Raw genomic sequence first — 14,717 nt, 5'->3', positions numbered from 1 at the left:
CTTCATTGTGCTACCTTTTTCTGACTTTTGCTTTTAGGGGGTTATTAAGGTGTGTTAGCAATTGGGCAAAACCATGTGCACTGCAGGTGGGGCAGACGTAACATGTGCAGAGAGAGTTAAATTTGGGTGGGTTGTATTGTTTCTGTGCAGGGTAAATACTGGCTGTTTAATTTGTACACTGCAATTAGATTTCAGTTTGAACACAACCCACCCTGAATGTGTTTTCACGAAAAAACGGGACTGATAGGGCTGGTTATCAGGGATTTTTTTCCCGCCTACCACAGGCAAGCAGAAAAAAATCCCTGATAACTGCCGGGGACAATTGAATTAAGAGCTGTAAATATCCCCCATAGAGGTAATATCATATAAACATATTAACCCCTTCAGTGGCATGCCCAGAAAGTTTCCAGACACAGCTGCGCTGCGCAGACTGCCAACTCCAGAAATTTTCCGGCAATAACACTGCCGGTGGGCGTTTGCAGAATGACGTGATCACGTCGTGAGGCAATTATGTCATTCTGCAAACGCCCACCGGAAGAACGGAGTGAAGGGATGATGTGGGGAGAGGATATCAGTGGTAGCAGGCTAGTGCCCACCAGCACATGCTGCCCGGGAGATGGCCATTGGTGGGTTAGCCATCGATGGTCACCATCGATGGATAACCTCAATGGTGTAAACCCATCAGGAATGGATCCTTCGATGGTTTTACTCATCGATGGTCATCCCCTATTTACAGTACACATGCGGGCGGACCAGGGTGCATGGCCTAGTGGGTGTCAGGGGGCGGAGCTAAGCTCTGTGCCCTGACACTTTTAAGGAAAAAAAAACACATGAAAAAAATTAAAATTAAATCGGTAGCACTGAACCATCGATGGTGGGAAACCATCTGATTCTCCCCCATCGATGGTAAAAGTATTCGATATCGGTCACAGACCAACGATGATTTTGAATCATTGATGGACGGTGGCAATCATAGCTACCCCTAAGCAACGAGCATTCCCTAAGGCAATGAGCATTCCCCATGGCAACGTACATGGATCCCAGAGCATAAAACCCCTGGCAAAAAGCAAGACACAGCACATGAAACCCCTGGCAACGAGCATGAAACCCCTGGCAACGCGCAGGTAAAAAAAAATAAAAACCTGCCCTGGGAGGTGTGAGCAAATAAAAAAAAAAAAAACAGCCACTGAAGGGGTTAAAAGGTCTAGGACACTGCTTGCTCTGTGTGTCTAATTATCACCTAGATGTCTCACTCCACCACATTAGAAATTTTATGCGTACCACTGAACATATCACAGCACCAGTTTGATAACCGCTGTTCTACTGCAACAAATCTATCATCCTGTGATGCGATCTAGGACCCATGAGCTGTGTACTATTTACTGACCAATTGGCCATATTTTAAGAACAAGTCACAACATGACTCGGTTTATGTGGAAAGAGAGGAATGGCTCAAACATATATTAAGGACTACTTTTTAAAGGCGAGTTAATGCAGTCCCAGGATTTTGTTGCACTAGTCACAACAAAGAGGTGTCAGCCATCTTGACAGCTGAACCAATATATAGGAGAATGCAGGCTATGCGTTCACTAGGAAACATAATACCACTGAGGACGAAGTGACCTCTATGGTGCCTAGTGATAGTCTGCATTCTTCTAAATATTGGTCCACCAAATACACATCTGTCCCACAGTATGTAAATGACAGGTAACCTATGGCAATGGCCCACTGTACTTACACTATTGGCAAAATTCCGCAAATCCAGAGTAATCGCATACATAACCGGCAAGGCCCTGCAATATTACAGTAGGAGTTAGCTTTAAGAATATTAATATACTGTTATATACAGTACATGGAAATCTAAAGTGCATTTACTGCCATCGCTATAATAAAAATGACCAGAGTTTTCACAATATCATCAATCATTTTGTTAAAGTGGAGAGAAAAACAAACTTATAGCCACGATAACATGTTTTCACACAAAAAAAATTGACTTTTACTGCAAATTCCAAAAAACCTCTATCCAATTAGCAGTGAAAAGTTTTCACCCAATAAGTTTACCGCAAATTTCACTTGACCTACTCTGAGCAGGTGCAAAGTTGGGGAAAATCCCTATTTCAAGGTAAAAAATAGGATTTTAATACCTACCTGTAAATCCTTTTCTCTTAGTCTGTAGAGGATGCTGGGGTCACATCAAGAACCATGGGGTATAGACGGGATCCGCAGGAGACATGGGCACTTTAAGACTTTCAAAGGGTGTGAACTGGCTCCTCCCTCTATGCCCCTCCTCCAGACTCCAGTTATGGGAACTGTGCCCAGGGAGACGAACATTTCGAAGAAAAGGATTTATTGTTAAACTAAGGTGAGATACATACCAGCTCATACCTCAAGCACGCCGTACAACATAGCATTCAACATAACGCAAGTCAACGGCATGAACAACGTCAGCAACAGGCTGACTAAAACGTAACACAACCTGTGTATAACCAGAACTAATAACTGCAGATACAGTACGCATTGGGACGGGCGCCCAGCATCATCTACGGACAAAGAGAAAAGGATTTACCGGTAGGTATTAAAATCCTATTTTCTCATACGTCCTAGAGGATGCTGGGGTCACATCAAGAACCATGGGGTTATACCAAAGCTCTAGAACGGGCGGGAGAGTGCGGATGACTCTGCAGCACCGATTGACCAAACATGAGGTCCTCATCAGCCAGAGTATCAAACTTGTAGAACTTCGCAAAGGTGTTTGAACCCGACCAAGTAGCCGCTCTGTAAAGTTGTAATGCCGAGACCCCCCGGGCAGCCGCCCAGGACAAGCCCACCTTTCTGGTAGAACGGGCCTTTACCGATTTCGGTAACGGCAATCCAGCCGTAAAATGAGCATGCTGAATCGTATGACAGATCCAGCGCGCAATAGTCTGCTTGGAAGCAGGAGCCCCAATCTTGTTGTGAGCATACAGGACAAACAGAGCCTCCGTTTTCCTAAACTGAGCCGTTCTGGCGACATAAATTTTCAAAGCTCTGACTACATCGAGAAACTTCGATTCCAGCAAGGCGTCAGTAGCCACTGGCACCACAATAGGTTGGTTCAAGTGGAACGACGAAACCACTTTCGGCAGATATTGCTGACGAGTCCTCAACTCTGCTCTATCTTCATGGAAGATCAAATAAGGGCTCTTGTGAGATAAAGCCGCTAATTTCGACACCCGCCTTGCGGATGCCAAGGCCAACAGCATGACCACTTTCCAAGTGAGGAATTTCAACTCTTCTGTAAGGGTTCAAACCAATGAGATTGAAGGAATTGCAACACCACGTTAAGATCCCACAGTGCCACTGGGGGCACAAAGGAAGGTTGTAAGTGCAACACGCCAATTGTCTTTGGAAGAAAACCGATAAGGCTGAAATTTGTACTTTAATTAAGCCCAACTTTAGGCCCGCATCCACACCGGCTTGTAGAAAATGGAGAAAACGCCTAACTGAAATTCTTCCGTAGGAGCCTTCCTGGATTCACACCAAGACACGTATTTTCTCCAAATACGGTGGTAATGTTTAGACGTTACTCCTTTCCTGGCCTGAATAAGAGTGGGGATGACTTCCTTGGGAATACCCTTTTGGGCTAGGATCCGGCGTTCAACCGCCAAGCCGTCAAACGAAGTCGCAATAAGTCTTGAAACACGCACGGCCCCTGCTGTAACAGATCCTCCCTCAGAGGGAGAGGCCAGGGATCTCCTATGAGTAATTCCTGAAGATCCGGATACCAAGCCCTCCTTGGCCAGTCTGGAACAATGTGGATCGCTTGAACCTTTGTTCTTCTTATGATCTTTATCACTTTTGGAACGAGTGGAAGCGGAGGAAACACATACACCGACTGAAACACCCACGGTGTCACTAGGGCGTCCACTGCTATTGCTTGAGGGTCTCTCGACCTGGAACAATATCTCTGAAGTTTCTTGTTGAGGCGAGACGCCATCATGTCTATTTGAGGAATTCCCCAAAGATTTGTCACTTCTGCAAAGACCTCTTGATGAAGACCCCACTCTCCTGGATGGAGATAGTGTCTGCTGAGGAAGTCTGCTTCCCAGTTGTCCACTCCTGGAATGAAGATTGCTGACAGAGCGCTTGTATGCCTTTCCGCCCAGCGGAGAACCTTTGTGGCCTCTGCCATTGCCGCTCTGCTCTTTGTTCCGCGCTGGCGGTTTATGTACGCCACTGCTGTTATGTTGTCCGACTGAATCAAGACGGGCCGATTGCGAAGAAGATGTTCCGCTTGCAGAAGGCCGTTGTAAATGGCCCTTAACTTAAGAACGTTTATGTGTAGACAAATTTCCTGGCTTGACCATCTTCCCTGGAAACTTTCCCCCTGTGTGACTGCTCCCCAGCCTCGGAGACTCTCATCCGTGGTCACTATGATCCAGTCCTGGATTCCGAACCTGCGTCTCTCTAGGAGGTGAGGGCTGTGCAGCCACCATAGGAGTGAGATTCTGGTCTTGGAAGACAGGATTATCCTTCGGTGCATGTGCAGATGGGACCCGGACCACTTGTCCAACAGGTCCCACTGAAACACTCTGGCATGGAATCTGCCAAACTGAATGGCCTCGTAGGCCACCACCATCTTCCCCAGCAACAGAGTGCATTGATGGATCGACACTCTTGCTGGTTTCAGAATTTGTTTGGCCAGGTTCTGAATTTCCAGAGCCTTTTCCACTGGAAGAAAGACTCTCTGTAATTCTGTGTCCAGAATCATTCCCAAAAACGACAGCCGTCTCGTCGGAACCAACTGTGATTTTGGCAAGTTTAGGAGCCAACCATGTTGCTGCAGAATTGTCAGGGAGAGCGTAATGGTCTGCAGTAAGTGGTCCCTGGATCTCGCCTTTATTAGGAGATCGTCCAAGTACAGGATAATTGTGACTCCTTGCTTGCGCAGGAGAACCATCATTTCCGCCATTACTTTGGTGAAAACCCTCGGAGCCATGGGCAGACCAAACGGCAACGTCTGAAATTGGTAATGACAATCCTGAACTGCAATCCTCAGGTAAGCCTGATGTGGAGGATAAATGGGAACATGTAAGTAGGCATCCTTTATGTCTACCGACACCATAAAATCCCCCTCCTCCAGACTGGAGATCACTGCCCGGAGAGATTCCATCTTGAATTTGAATTTTCTTAGGTAGAAATTGAGGGATTTGAGGTTCAGGATTGGTCTGACTGAGCCGTCTGGCTTCAGGACCACTAACAGGCTCGAATGAAAACCTTCTCCCTGTTGTGTAACGGGGGAACCCTGACAATGACTTGATTGTGGCACAATTTTTGTATTGCGGCGCATTCCACCTCCCTGTCCGGAAGAGAAGCTGGTAAGGCAGATTTGAAAAATCGGTGAGGGGGAACGTCTTGAAACTCCAGTTTGTACCCCATGGACACTATTTCTAAAACCCATTGGTCCAGGGCCGAACGAGCCCAGAACTGACTGACGAGCTTGAGACGTGCCTCCACCGGTGCAAACTCCCGCAAAGGAGCCCCAGCGCCATGCGGTGGATTTGGCAGAAGCCGGGGAGGACTTCTGCTCCTGGGAACCGGCCACGGCCGGTGATCGTTTACCTTTTCCCTTTCCTCTAGTAGCAAGGAAGGAAGACCCACGGCCTTTTCTGTATTTATTGGGCCGAAAGGACTGCATCTGATAGAGGTGTGCTTTCTTTTGTGGTGCAGGCACATAAGGTAAAAATGATTACTTAACCGCGGTAGCCGTAGATACCAAATCAGCGAGGCAGTCACCAAACAATACACCACCTTTATACGGTAGAGACTCCATAGTTTTCTTAGAGTCAGCATCAGCATTCCATTGATGAATCCACAAAGCTCTCCTAGCTGAGACTGCCTTGGCATTGGCCCTTGATCCCAAGAGGCCAATATCCCTTGCAACTTCCTTTAGGTAGACTGCAGAATCCCTGATATAACCTAGTGTCAAAAGAATGCTATCCCTATCCAGGGTATCTATTTCAGATGACAAGTTCTCTGCCCATTTTTCGATAGCACTACTCACCCACGCAGATGCAATGGCCGGTCTGAGTAGCGTACCCGTGGTGACATAAATAAGATTTTAAACCTACCGGTAAATCTTTTTCTCCTAGTCCGTAGAGGATGCTGGGGACTCCGTAAGGACCATGGGGTATAGACGGGCTCCGCAGGAGACATGGGCACCTAAAAGAACTTTCTAGTATGGTGTGCACTGGCTCCTCCCTCTATGCCCCTCCTCCAGACCTCAGTTAGAGAACTGTGCCCAGAGGAGATGGACAATACAAGGAAAGCTGTAATGCGGAGACGCCCAGGGCAGCCGCCCAAGAAGAGCCCACCTTCCTAGTGGAATGGGCCTTTACCGAATTTGGTAACGGCAATCCAGCCGTAGAATGAGCCTGCTGAATCGTGTGACAGATCCAGCGTGCAATAGTCTGCTTAGAAGCAGGCGCGCCAACCTTGTTGGCTGCATACAGGACAAACAGAGCCTCTGTCTTCCTAACCCTAGCCGTCCGGGCTACATAGATTTTTAAGGCCCTGACTACATCCAGGGACTTGGAGTCCTCCAAGTCACTCGTAGCCACAGGCACCACTATAGGTTGGTTCATATGAAATGAAGACACCACCTTGGGTAAAAATTGAGGACGAGTCCTCAATTCCGCTCTATCCACATGAAAAATCAAGTAAGGGCTCTTGTAAGACAAGGCCGCCAATTCTGACACACGCCTCGCAGATGCCAAGGCTAATAACATGACCACCTTCCAGGTGAGAAATTTTAACTCCACCGTTTTAAGGGGTTCAAACCAGTGTGATTTAAGGAACTGCACACCACGTTTAGGTCCCATGGTGCCACTGGGGGCACAAAAGGAGGCTGGATGTGCAGTACTCCTTTTACAAAAAAGTCTGGACTTCTGGAAGAAAAGCCAATTCCTTCTGAAAGAATATTGACAAAGCCGAAATCTGTACTTTAACAGAGCCTAACTTTAGGCCCATATCCACTCCTGTCTGTAGGAAGTGGAGAAAACTAGCCAGATGGAAATCTTCCTTAGGAGCATTCTTGGTTTCACACCAAGAGACATATTTCCGCCAGATACGGTGATAATGTATTGATGTCACCTCCTTCCTAGCCTTTATTAGAGTAGGTATCACCTCCTCCGGAATACCCTTCTCCGCTAGGATCCGGCGTTCAACCGCCATGCCGTCAAACGTAACCGCGGTAAGTCTTGGAACAGACAGGGCCCCTGCTGTAACAGGTCCTCTTTTAGAGGAAGAGGCCAAGGATCTTCTGTGAGCATTTCCTGAAGATCTGAGTACCAGGCCCTTCGAGGCCAGTCTGGAACAATGAGTATTGTCTGTACTCTTTTTTGTCTTATGATCCTCAACACTTTTGTGATGAGAGGAAGCGAAGGAAACACATAGACCGACTGGAACATCCATGGCGTTACCAGAGCATCTACTGCTATTGCCTGAGGGTCCCGGGACCTGGCACAATACCTCCAAAGCTTCTTGTTGAGGCGTGACGCCATCATGTCTATTTGAGGAACTCCCCAGAGACCCATTATCTCTGCAAAGACTTCTTGATGAAGTCCCCACTCTCCTGGATGGAGATCGTGTCTGCTGAGGAAGTCTGCTTCCCAGTTGTCCACTCCCGGAATGAAGACAGCTGACAGAGCGCTTACGTGATTTTCCGCCCAGCGAAGAATCCTGGTGGCTTCCGCCATCGCGACTCTGCTTCTTGTCCTGCTTTGGCGGTTCACATGAGCTACTGCTGTGACACTGTCTGATTGAATCAGAACCGGTAGGTTGCGAAGAAGATTCTCCGCTTGTCGAAGGCCGTTGTATATGGCCCTTAGCTCCAACACGTTGATGTGTAGACAGGACTCCTGGTCTGACCATAGTACCTGAAAATTTCTTCCTTGGGTGACTGCTCCCCATCCTCGGAGGCTCGCGTCCGTGGTTACCAGGATCCAGTCCTGAATGCCGAACCTGCGACCCTCTAGAAGGTGAGCACTTTGTAGCCACCATAGAAGAGACACCCTGGCCCTGGGGGACGGTGTTATTTTTTGATGTAATTGTAGATGGGACCCGGACCATTTGTCCAGAAGATCCCATTGAAACGTCCTTGCATGGAACCTGCCGAAGGGAATGGCCTCGTAAGTTGCCACCATTTTCCCCAGAACCCGAGTGCATTGATGAGCTGACACTCTTTTCGGCTTTAGTAGTTCTCGGACCATGTTCTAGAGGTCCTGGACTTTTTCTAACGGGAGGAAAACTTTCTTTTGTTCCGTGTCCAGTATCATGCCTAGGAACGGTAGTCGAGTTGTCGGAACCAACTGTGACTTTGGTAGATTGAGAATCCACCCATGTTGTTGAAGCACTCTCTGAGAGAGTGACACGTTCTCCAGTAATTGGTCTCTTGATCTCGCTTTTATCAGGAGATCGTCCAAGTATGGGATAATTGTGACTCCTCGCTTGCGCAGGATCACCATCATTTCCGCCATTATCTTGGTGAAAATCCTCGGGGCCGTGGACAGCCCAAACGGCAACGTCTGAAACTGATCATGACAATCCTGTAGCGCGAATCTCAGGTACTCCTGATGAGAGGGATATATGGGGACATGAAGGTAAGCATCCTTTGTGTCCAGTGACACCATAAAATCCCCCCCTTCCAGGCAGGCTATCACCGCTCGGAGCGATTTCATCTTGAATTTGAATCTTTTCAGGTACAGGTTCAGGGATTTTAGGTTTAAAATGGGCCTTACGGAGTCCCCAGCATCCACCAGGACGTTAGAGAAAATAAGATTTTACTTACCGGTAAATCTATTTCTCGTAGTCCGTAGTGGATGCTGGGGACTCCGAAAGGACCATGGGGAATAGACGGGCTCCGCTGGAGACAGGGCACTTTAAGAAAGAATTAGGAATACTGGTGTGCACTGGCTCCTCCCTCTATGTCCCTCCTCCAGACCTCAGTTAAGGAAACTGTGCCCGGAAGAGCTGACAGTACAAGGAAAGGATTTTGGAATCCAGGGCAAGACTCATACCAGTCACACCAATCACACCGTATAACTCATGATAAACTTACCCAGTTAACAGTATGAACAACAACAGAGCATCAGATAAACCTGATGCAACCATAAAATAACCCTTATTTAAGCAATAACTATATACAAGTATTGCAGAAGAAGTCCGCACTTGGGACGGGCGCCCAGCATCCACTACAGACTACGAGAAATAGATTTACCGGTAAGTAAAATCTTATTTTCTCTAACGTCCTAGTGGATGCTGGGGACTCCGTAAGGACCATGGGGATTATACCAAAGCACCCAAACGGGCGGGAGAGTGCGGATGACTCTGCAGCACCGAATGAGCAAACTCAAGGTCCTCCTCTGCCAGGGTAGCAAACTTGTAGAACTTTGCAAAGGTGTTTGAACCCGAACAAGTAGCCGCTCGGTAAAGCTGTAATGCCGAGACCCCTCGGGCAGCCGCCCAAGAAGAGCCCACCTTCCTTGTGGAATGGACTTTTACTGATTTTGGAGGCGGCAAGCCAGCCGCAGAATGAGCCTGCTGAATCGTGTTACAGATCCAGCGAGCAATAGTTTGCTTTGAAGCAGGAGCACCCAGCTTGTTGGATGCATACAAGATAAACAGCGACTCAGTTTTCCTGACTCTAGCCGTTCATGCGACATAAACCTTCAAAGCCCTGACTACATCCAGTAACTCGGAATCCTCCAAGTCACGAGTAGCCACAGGCACCACAATAGGTTGGTTCGCAATTCTGCCCTATCCATATGGAAAACCAGATAGGGGCTTTTATGTGCCAAAGCCGCCAATTCTGACACACGCCTCGCCGAAGCCAAGGCTAATAGCATGACCACCTTCCACGTGAGATATTTTAACTCCACGGTTTTAAGTGTCTCAAACCAGTGTGATTTCAGGAAACTCAACACCACGTTAAGATCCCAAGGTGCCACTGGAGGCACAAACGGGGGCTGAATATGCAGCACTCCCTTTACAAACGTCTGAACTTCAGGCAGAGAAGCCAGTTCTTTTTGAAAGAAAATTGATAGGGCCGAAATCTGGACCTTAATGGACCCCAATTTTAGGCCCAAAGTCACTCCCGACTGTAGGAAGTGAAGGAAACGGCCCATTTGGAATTCCTCTGTAGGGGCATTCCTGGCCTCACACCAACCAACATATTTTCGCCATATACGGTGATAATGTTTAGCCGTCACGTCTTTCCTAGCCTTTATTAGCGTAGGAATAACCTCATCCGGAATCCCTTTTTCTGCTAGGATCCGGCGTTCAACCGCCATGCCGTCAAACGCAGCCGCGGTAAGTCTTGGAACAGACAGGGCTCCTGCTGCAACAGATCCTGCCTTAGAGGCAGAGGCCATGGGTCCTCTGTGAGCATTTCTTGCAGCTCTGGATACCAAGTCCTTCTTGGCCAATCCGGAACAATTAGTATTGTTCTCACTCCTCTTTTTCTTATGATTCTCAGTACCTTGGGTATGAGAGGAAGAGGAGGAAACACATAAACCGACTGGAACACCCACGGTGTCACCAGTGCGTCTACAGCTATTGCCTGAGGGTCTCTTGACCTGGCGCAATACCTCTGTAGTTTTTTGTTGAGGCGGGATGCCATCATGTCCACCTGTGGCCGCTCCCACCGACTGGCAATCTGCGCGAAGACTTCTTGATGAAGTCCCCACTCTCCCGGGTGGAGGTCGTGCCTGCTGAGGAAGTCTGCTTCCCAGTTGTCCACTCCCAGAATGAACACTGCTGACAGTGCTCTCACGTGATTCTCTGCCCAGCGAAGAATTCTGGTGGCTTCCGCCATCACCACCCTGCTCCTTGTGCCGCCTTGGTGGTTTACATGAGCCACTGCGGTGATGTTGTCTGAATGAATCAGCACCGATTGGTCGCGAAGCAGGGTCTCCGCTTGACTTAGGGCGTTGTATATGGCCCAAAGTTCCAGGATATTGATGTGAAGGTAAGTCTCCTGACTTGACCACAGACCCTGGAAATTTCTTCCCTGTGTGACTGCCCCCCACCCTCGGAGGCTTGCATCCGTGGTCACCAGGACCCAGTCCTGAATGCCGAATCTGCGACCCTCGAGAAGGTGAGCACTCTGCAGCCACCACAGAAGAGACACCCTGGCCCTGGGGGATAGGGTGATCAGCCGATGCATCTGTAGATGTGATCCGGACCACTTGTCCAACAGATCCCATTGAAAGGTCCTCGCATGGAACCTGCCGAAGGGAATAGCCTCGTATGATGCCACCATCTTCCCCAGGACTCGCGTGCAGTGATGCACAGACACCCGTTTTGGATTTAAGAGGTCTCTGACCAGTGTCATGAGTTCCTGAGCCTTCTCTGTCGGGAGAAAAACCTTCTTCTGGTCTGTGTCCAGAATCATGCCCAGGAAGGGCAGACGCGTCGTAGGAATCAGCTGCGACTTTGGAATATTCAGAATCCAGCCGTGCTGTTGTAACACTTCCCGAGAGCGTGCTACGCTGATCAGTAACTGCTCTCTGGACCTCGCCTTTATAAGGAGATCGTCCAAGTATGGGATAATTGTGACTCCTTGCTTTCGCAGGAGCACCATCATCTCCACCATTACCTTGGTAAATATTCTCGGTGCCGTGGAGAGACCAAACGGCAACGTCTGGAATTGGTAATGACAATCCTGTACCACGAATCTGAGGTACTCCTGATGAGGTGGATAAATGGGGACATGCAGGTAAGCATCCTTTATGTCCAGAGACACCATAAAATCCCCCTCTTCCAGGCTTGCAATGACCGCTCTGAGCGATTCCATCTTGAACTTGAACCTTTTCAGGTAAATGTTCAGGGATTTTAAATTCAAAATGGGTCTGACCGAACCGTCCGGTTTCGGTACCACAAACATTGTGGAATAGTAACCCCTTCCCTGTTGAAGGAGGGGAACCTTCACCACCACCTGCTGGAGATATAATTTGTGAATTGCCGCTAACACTATTTCCCTCTCCAAGGGGGAAGCTGGCAGGGCCGATTTGAGGTAACGGTGAGGAGGCATCACTTCGAATTCCAGCTTGTATCCCTGAGATACAATCTGTATAGCCCAGGGATCCACCCGTGAGCGAACCCACTGGTGGCTGAAATGTCGGAGACGCGCCCCCACCGATCCTGGCTCCACCTGTGGAGCCCCAGCATCATGCGGTGGATTTAGTGGAAGCCGGGGAGGACTTCTGTTCCTGGGAACTAGCTGTATTGTGCAGCTTCTTTCCTCTACCCCTGCCTCTGGCAAGAAAGGACGCACCTCGGACTTTCTTGCCTCTTTGCGATCGAAAGGACTGCATTTGGTAATACGGTGCTTTCTTAGGTTGTGAGGGAATATATGGCAAAAAATTTGACTTCCCAGCCGTAGTTGTGGAAACTAGGTCCGAGAAACCGTCCCCAAACAATTCCTCACCCTTATAAGGTAAAACCTCCATGTGCCGTTTTGAGTCGGCATCACCTGTCCATTGCCGAGTCCACAGGACCCTTCTGGCCGAAATCGACATTGCATTTATTCTAGAGCCCAGTAGGGTAATATCTCTCTGGGCATCTCTCATATATAAATATAGTATCCTTGTCCAAGGTATCAAGTTCCTCAGATAAAGTATCTGTCCATGCTGCGACAGCACTACACATCCAGGCCGACGCAATTGCCGGCCTTAGCAGAGTACCTGAATGTGTATAAATGGACTTCAGAATACCTTCCTGCTTTCTATCCGCAGGATCCTTTAGGGTGGCCGTATCCTGTGACGGCAGGGCTACCTTCTTAGATAAGCGTGTCAAAGCTTTGTCTACCCTAGGGGAGGATTCCCAGCGCAACCTGTCCGTTGGAAAGGATACGCCATAAGCAACCGTTTGGAAATCTGCACTTTCCTATCTGGAGATTCCCAAGCTTTTTCACATAACTCATTTAACTCATGTGAAGGGGGAAAGGTCACCTCATGCCTTTTTTCCCCCAAACATATAAACCCTCTTGTCAGGGACTGGGTTTTCCTCTGAGATGTGTAAAACATCCTTCATTGCTATAATCATGTAGCGGATGGCTTTAGCCATTTTAGGCTGCAACTTTGCATCATCGCCATCGACACTGGAGTCAGAATCCGTGTCGATATCTGTGTCAACTATTTGGGATAGTGGACGCTTCTGAGACCCTGACGGCCCCTGCGTTGTAGGGTCAGGCATGGGTTGAGATACTGACTGTCCCAAGGCTGCAGCTTTATCCAACCTTTTATGCAAGGAATTAACATCATCATTTAAAACCTTCCACATATCCATCCAATCGGGTGTCGGCGCCGTCGGCGGCGATACCACATTCATCTGTACCTGCTCTGCTTCCACATAGACTTCCTCGTCAAACATGTCGGCACAAGCGTATCGACACACCACACACACAGGGGATGCTCTATTTGAGGACAGAACCCCCACAAGGCCCTTTGGAGAGACAGAGAGAGAGTATGCCAGCACACACCCCAGCGCTATATGACCCAGGAATTACACAGTAACTTAGTGTTTACCCAGTAGCTGCTGTATACACTGATTTTGCGCTAAATTTATGTGCCCCCCTCTCTTTTTACCCTCTTTCTACCGTGATCCTGCAGGGGAGAGCCTGGGGAGCTTCCTCTCAGCGGAGCTGTGGAGAGAAAATGGCGCTGGTGAGTGCTGAGGAAGAAGCCCCGCCCCCTCAGCGGCGGGCTTCTGTCCCGCGATTTTGTGTAAAATAATGGCGGGGGCTCATGCATATATACAGTGCCCAACTGTATATATGCTCTTTTATGGGAAAAAGACACTAAGCTGCTTTCACAGCGCCTCAGAGACAGGTGACTAATAATCAAATTACCCTGATAGATGCGCAGCTGAAAAACACTAGGTGGGTGTTTGAATAGAGACAATAAAAACAAAAGAATCAGCTGCGCAAAATGTCAGGGAAATGAGAACAATAATGAATTAAGAGAGACAATGTATATATAGTAAAATTTATTAACCATAAATAAAAATAACTAAGTTGTGACAATGCAACATTAAAAATATTTAGAAAAGCACACCTTAACTCAGTAAATCCGATTCAATAGACACCAACTGTGTCAGTTCCATAAATAAAGGTCCACATGAAATATGGAGTCCAGCTGATATTTAGAGCAATGAATAGTAATAGCCGCAAAGCTGGATGCTGAAGGCACAGTGGATAATCAGTTGAATAAATGTCCCATACCATCAAGTCACGGGTCACGTGACGAAACACGTTAGGCCACGCCTCCTCCAGCACACCTTGTCAAGGCATCCGACTTTGAAAGCAACCGCGGGTCTGTTCTCCCCGCCAGCCGCCCTATACCTTCTACAGAGATCTTAGAACAGCCGCGGACTTGGTTCTCTCTGCCAGCCGTCCACACCAGCATACGGCTCTCTGCTAGCCGTCTATACCACATACGGCTCTCACTCCACAGTGAACTCACGGCTTCCTCTCCTTTGCGGCATTCGCATAGTGGGCATTGCTGGTTACATCGCCGAGGACGCTCGGCTCTGGACCAGCCCACACAAGGAGAGGTATTTAATCTGTGCCCAACACCGGGTTAACCCGCAATTTGATGGTATGGGACATTTATTCAACTGATTATCCACTGTGCCTTCAGCATCCAGCTTTGCGGCTATTACTATTCATTGCTCTAAAT

At 48.3% G+C, this 14,717-nt stretch overlaps 1 protein-coding gene across 3 annotated transcripts in view; it reads right to left on the bottom strand.

The window, feature by feature from the left end:
- Positions 1 to 14,717, bottom strand: part of PCID2 (PCI domain containing 2) — a 152,878-nt gene that overhangs the window by 37,161 nt on the left and 101,000 nt on the right. For 2 of the 3 annotated variants that reach the window (XM_063953121.1, XM_063953123.1), the window contains one exon: positions 1,739 to 1,793. The exons of the other annotated variant lie outside the window; for it this stretch is intronic. In XM_063953121.1, the coding sequence (XP_063809191.1) occupies positions 1,739 to 1,793 (55 nt within the window). The remainder of the gene's footprint in view (positions 1 to 1,738; positions 1,794 to 14,717) is intronic. 3 annotated transcript variants of the gene reach the window in all.

This window comes from Pseudophryne corroboree, chromosome 2 (assembly GCF_028390025.1).
Source record: "Pseudophryne corroboree isolate aPseCor3 chromosome 2, aPseCor3.hap2, whole genome shotgun sequence".
Lineage (NCBI taxonomy): Eukaryota > Metazoa > Chordata > Amphibia > Anura > Myobatrachidae > Pseudophryne > Pseudophryne corroboree.
Note: the sequence above shows the minus strand (reverse complement) of the source record. Positions and strands in the feature narration are given on the sequence as shown.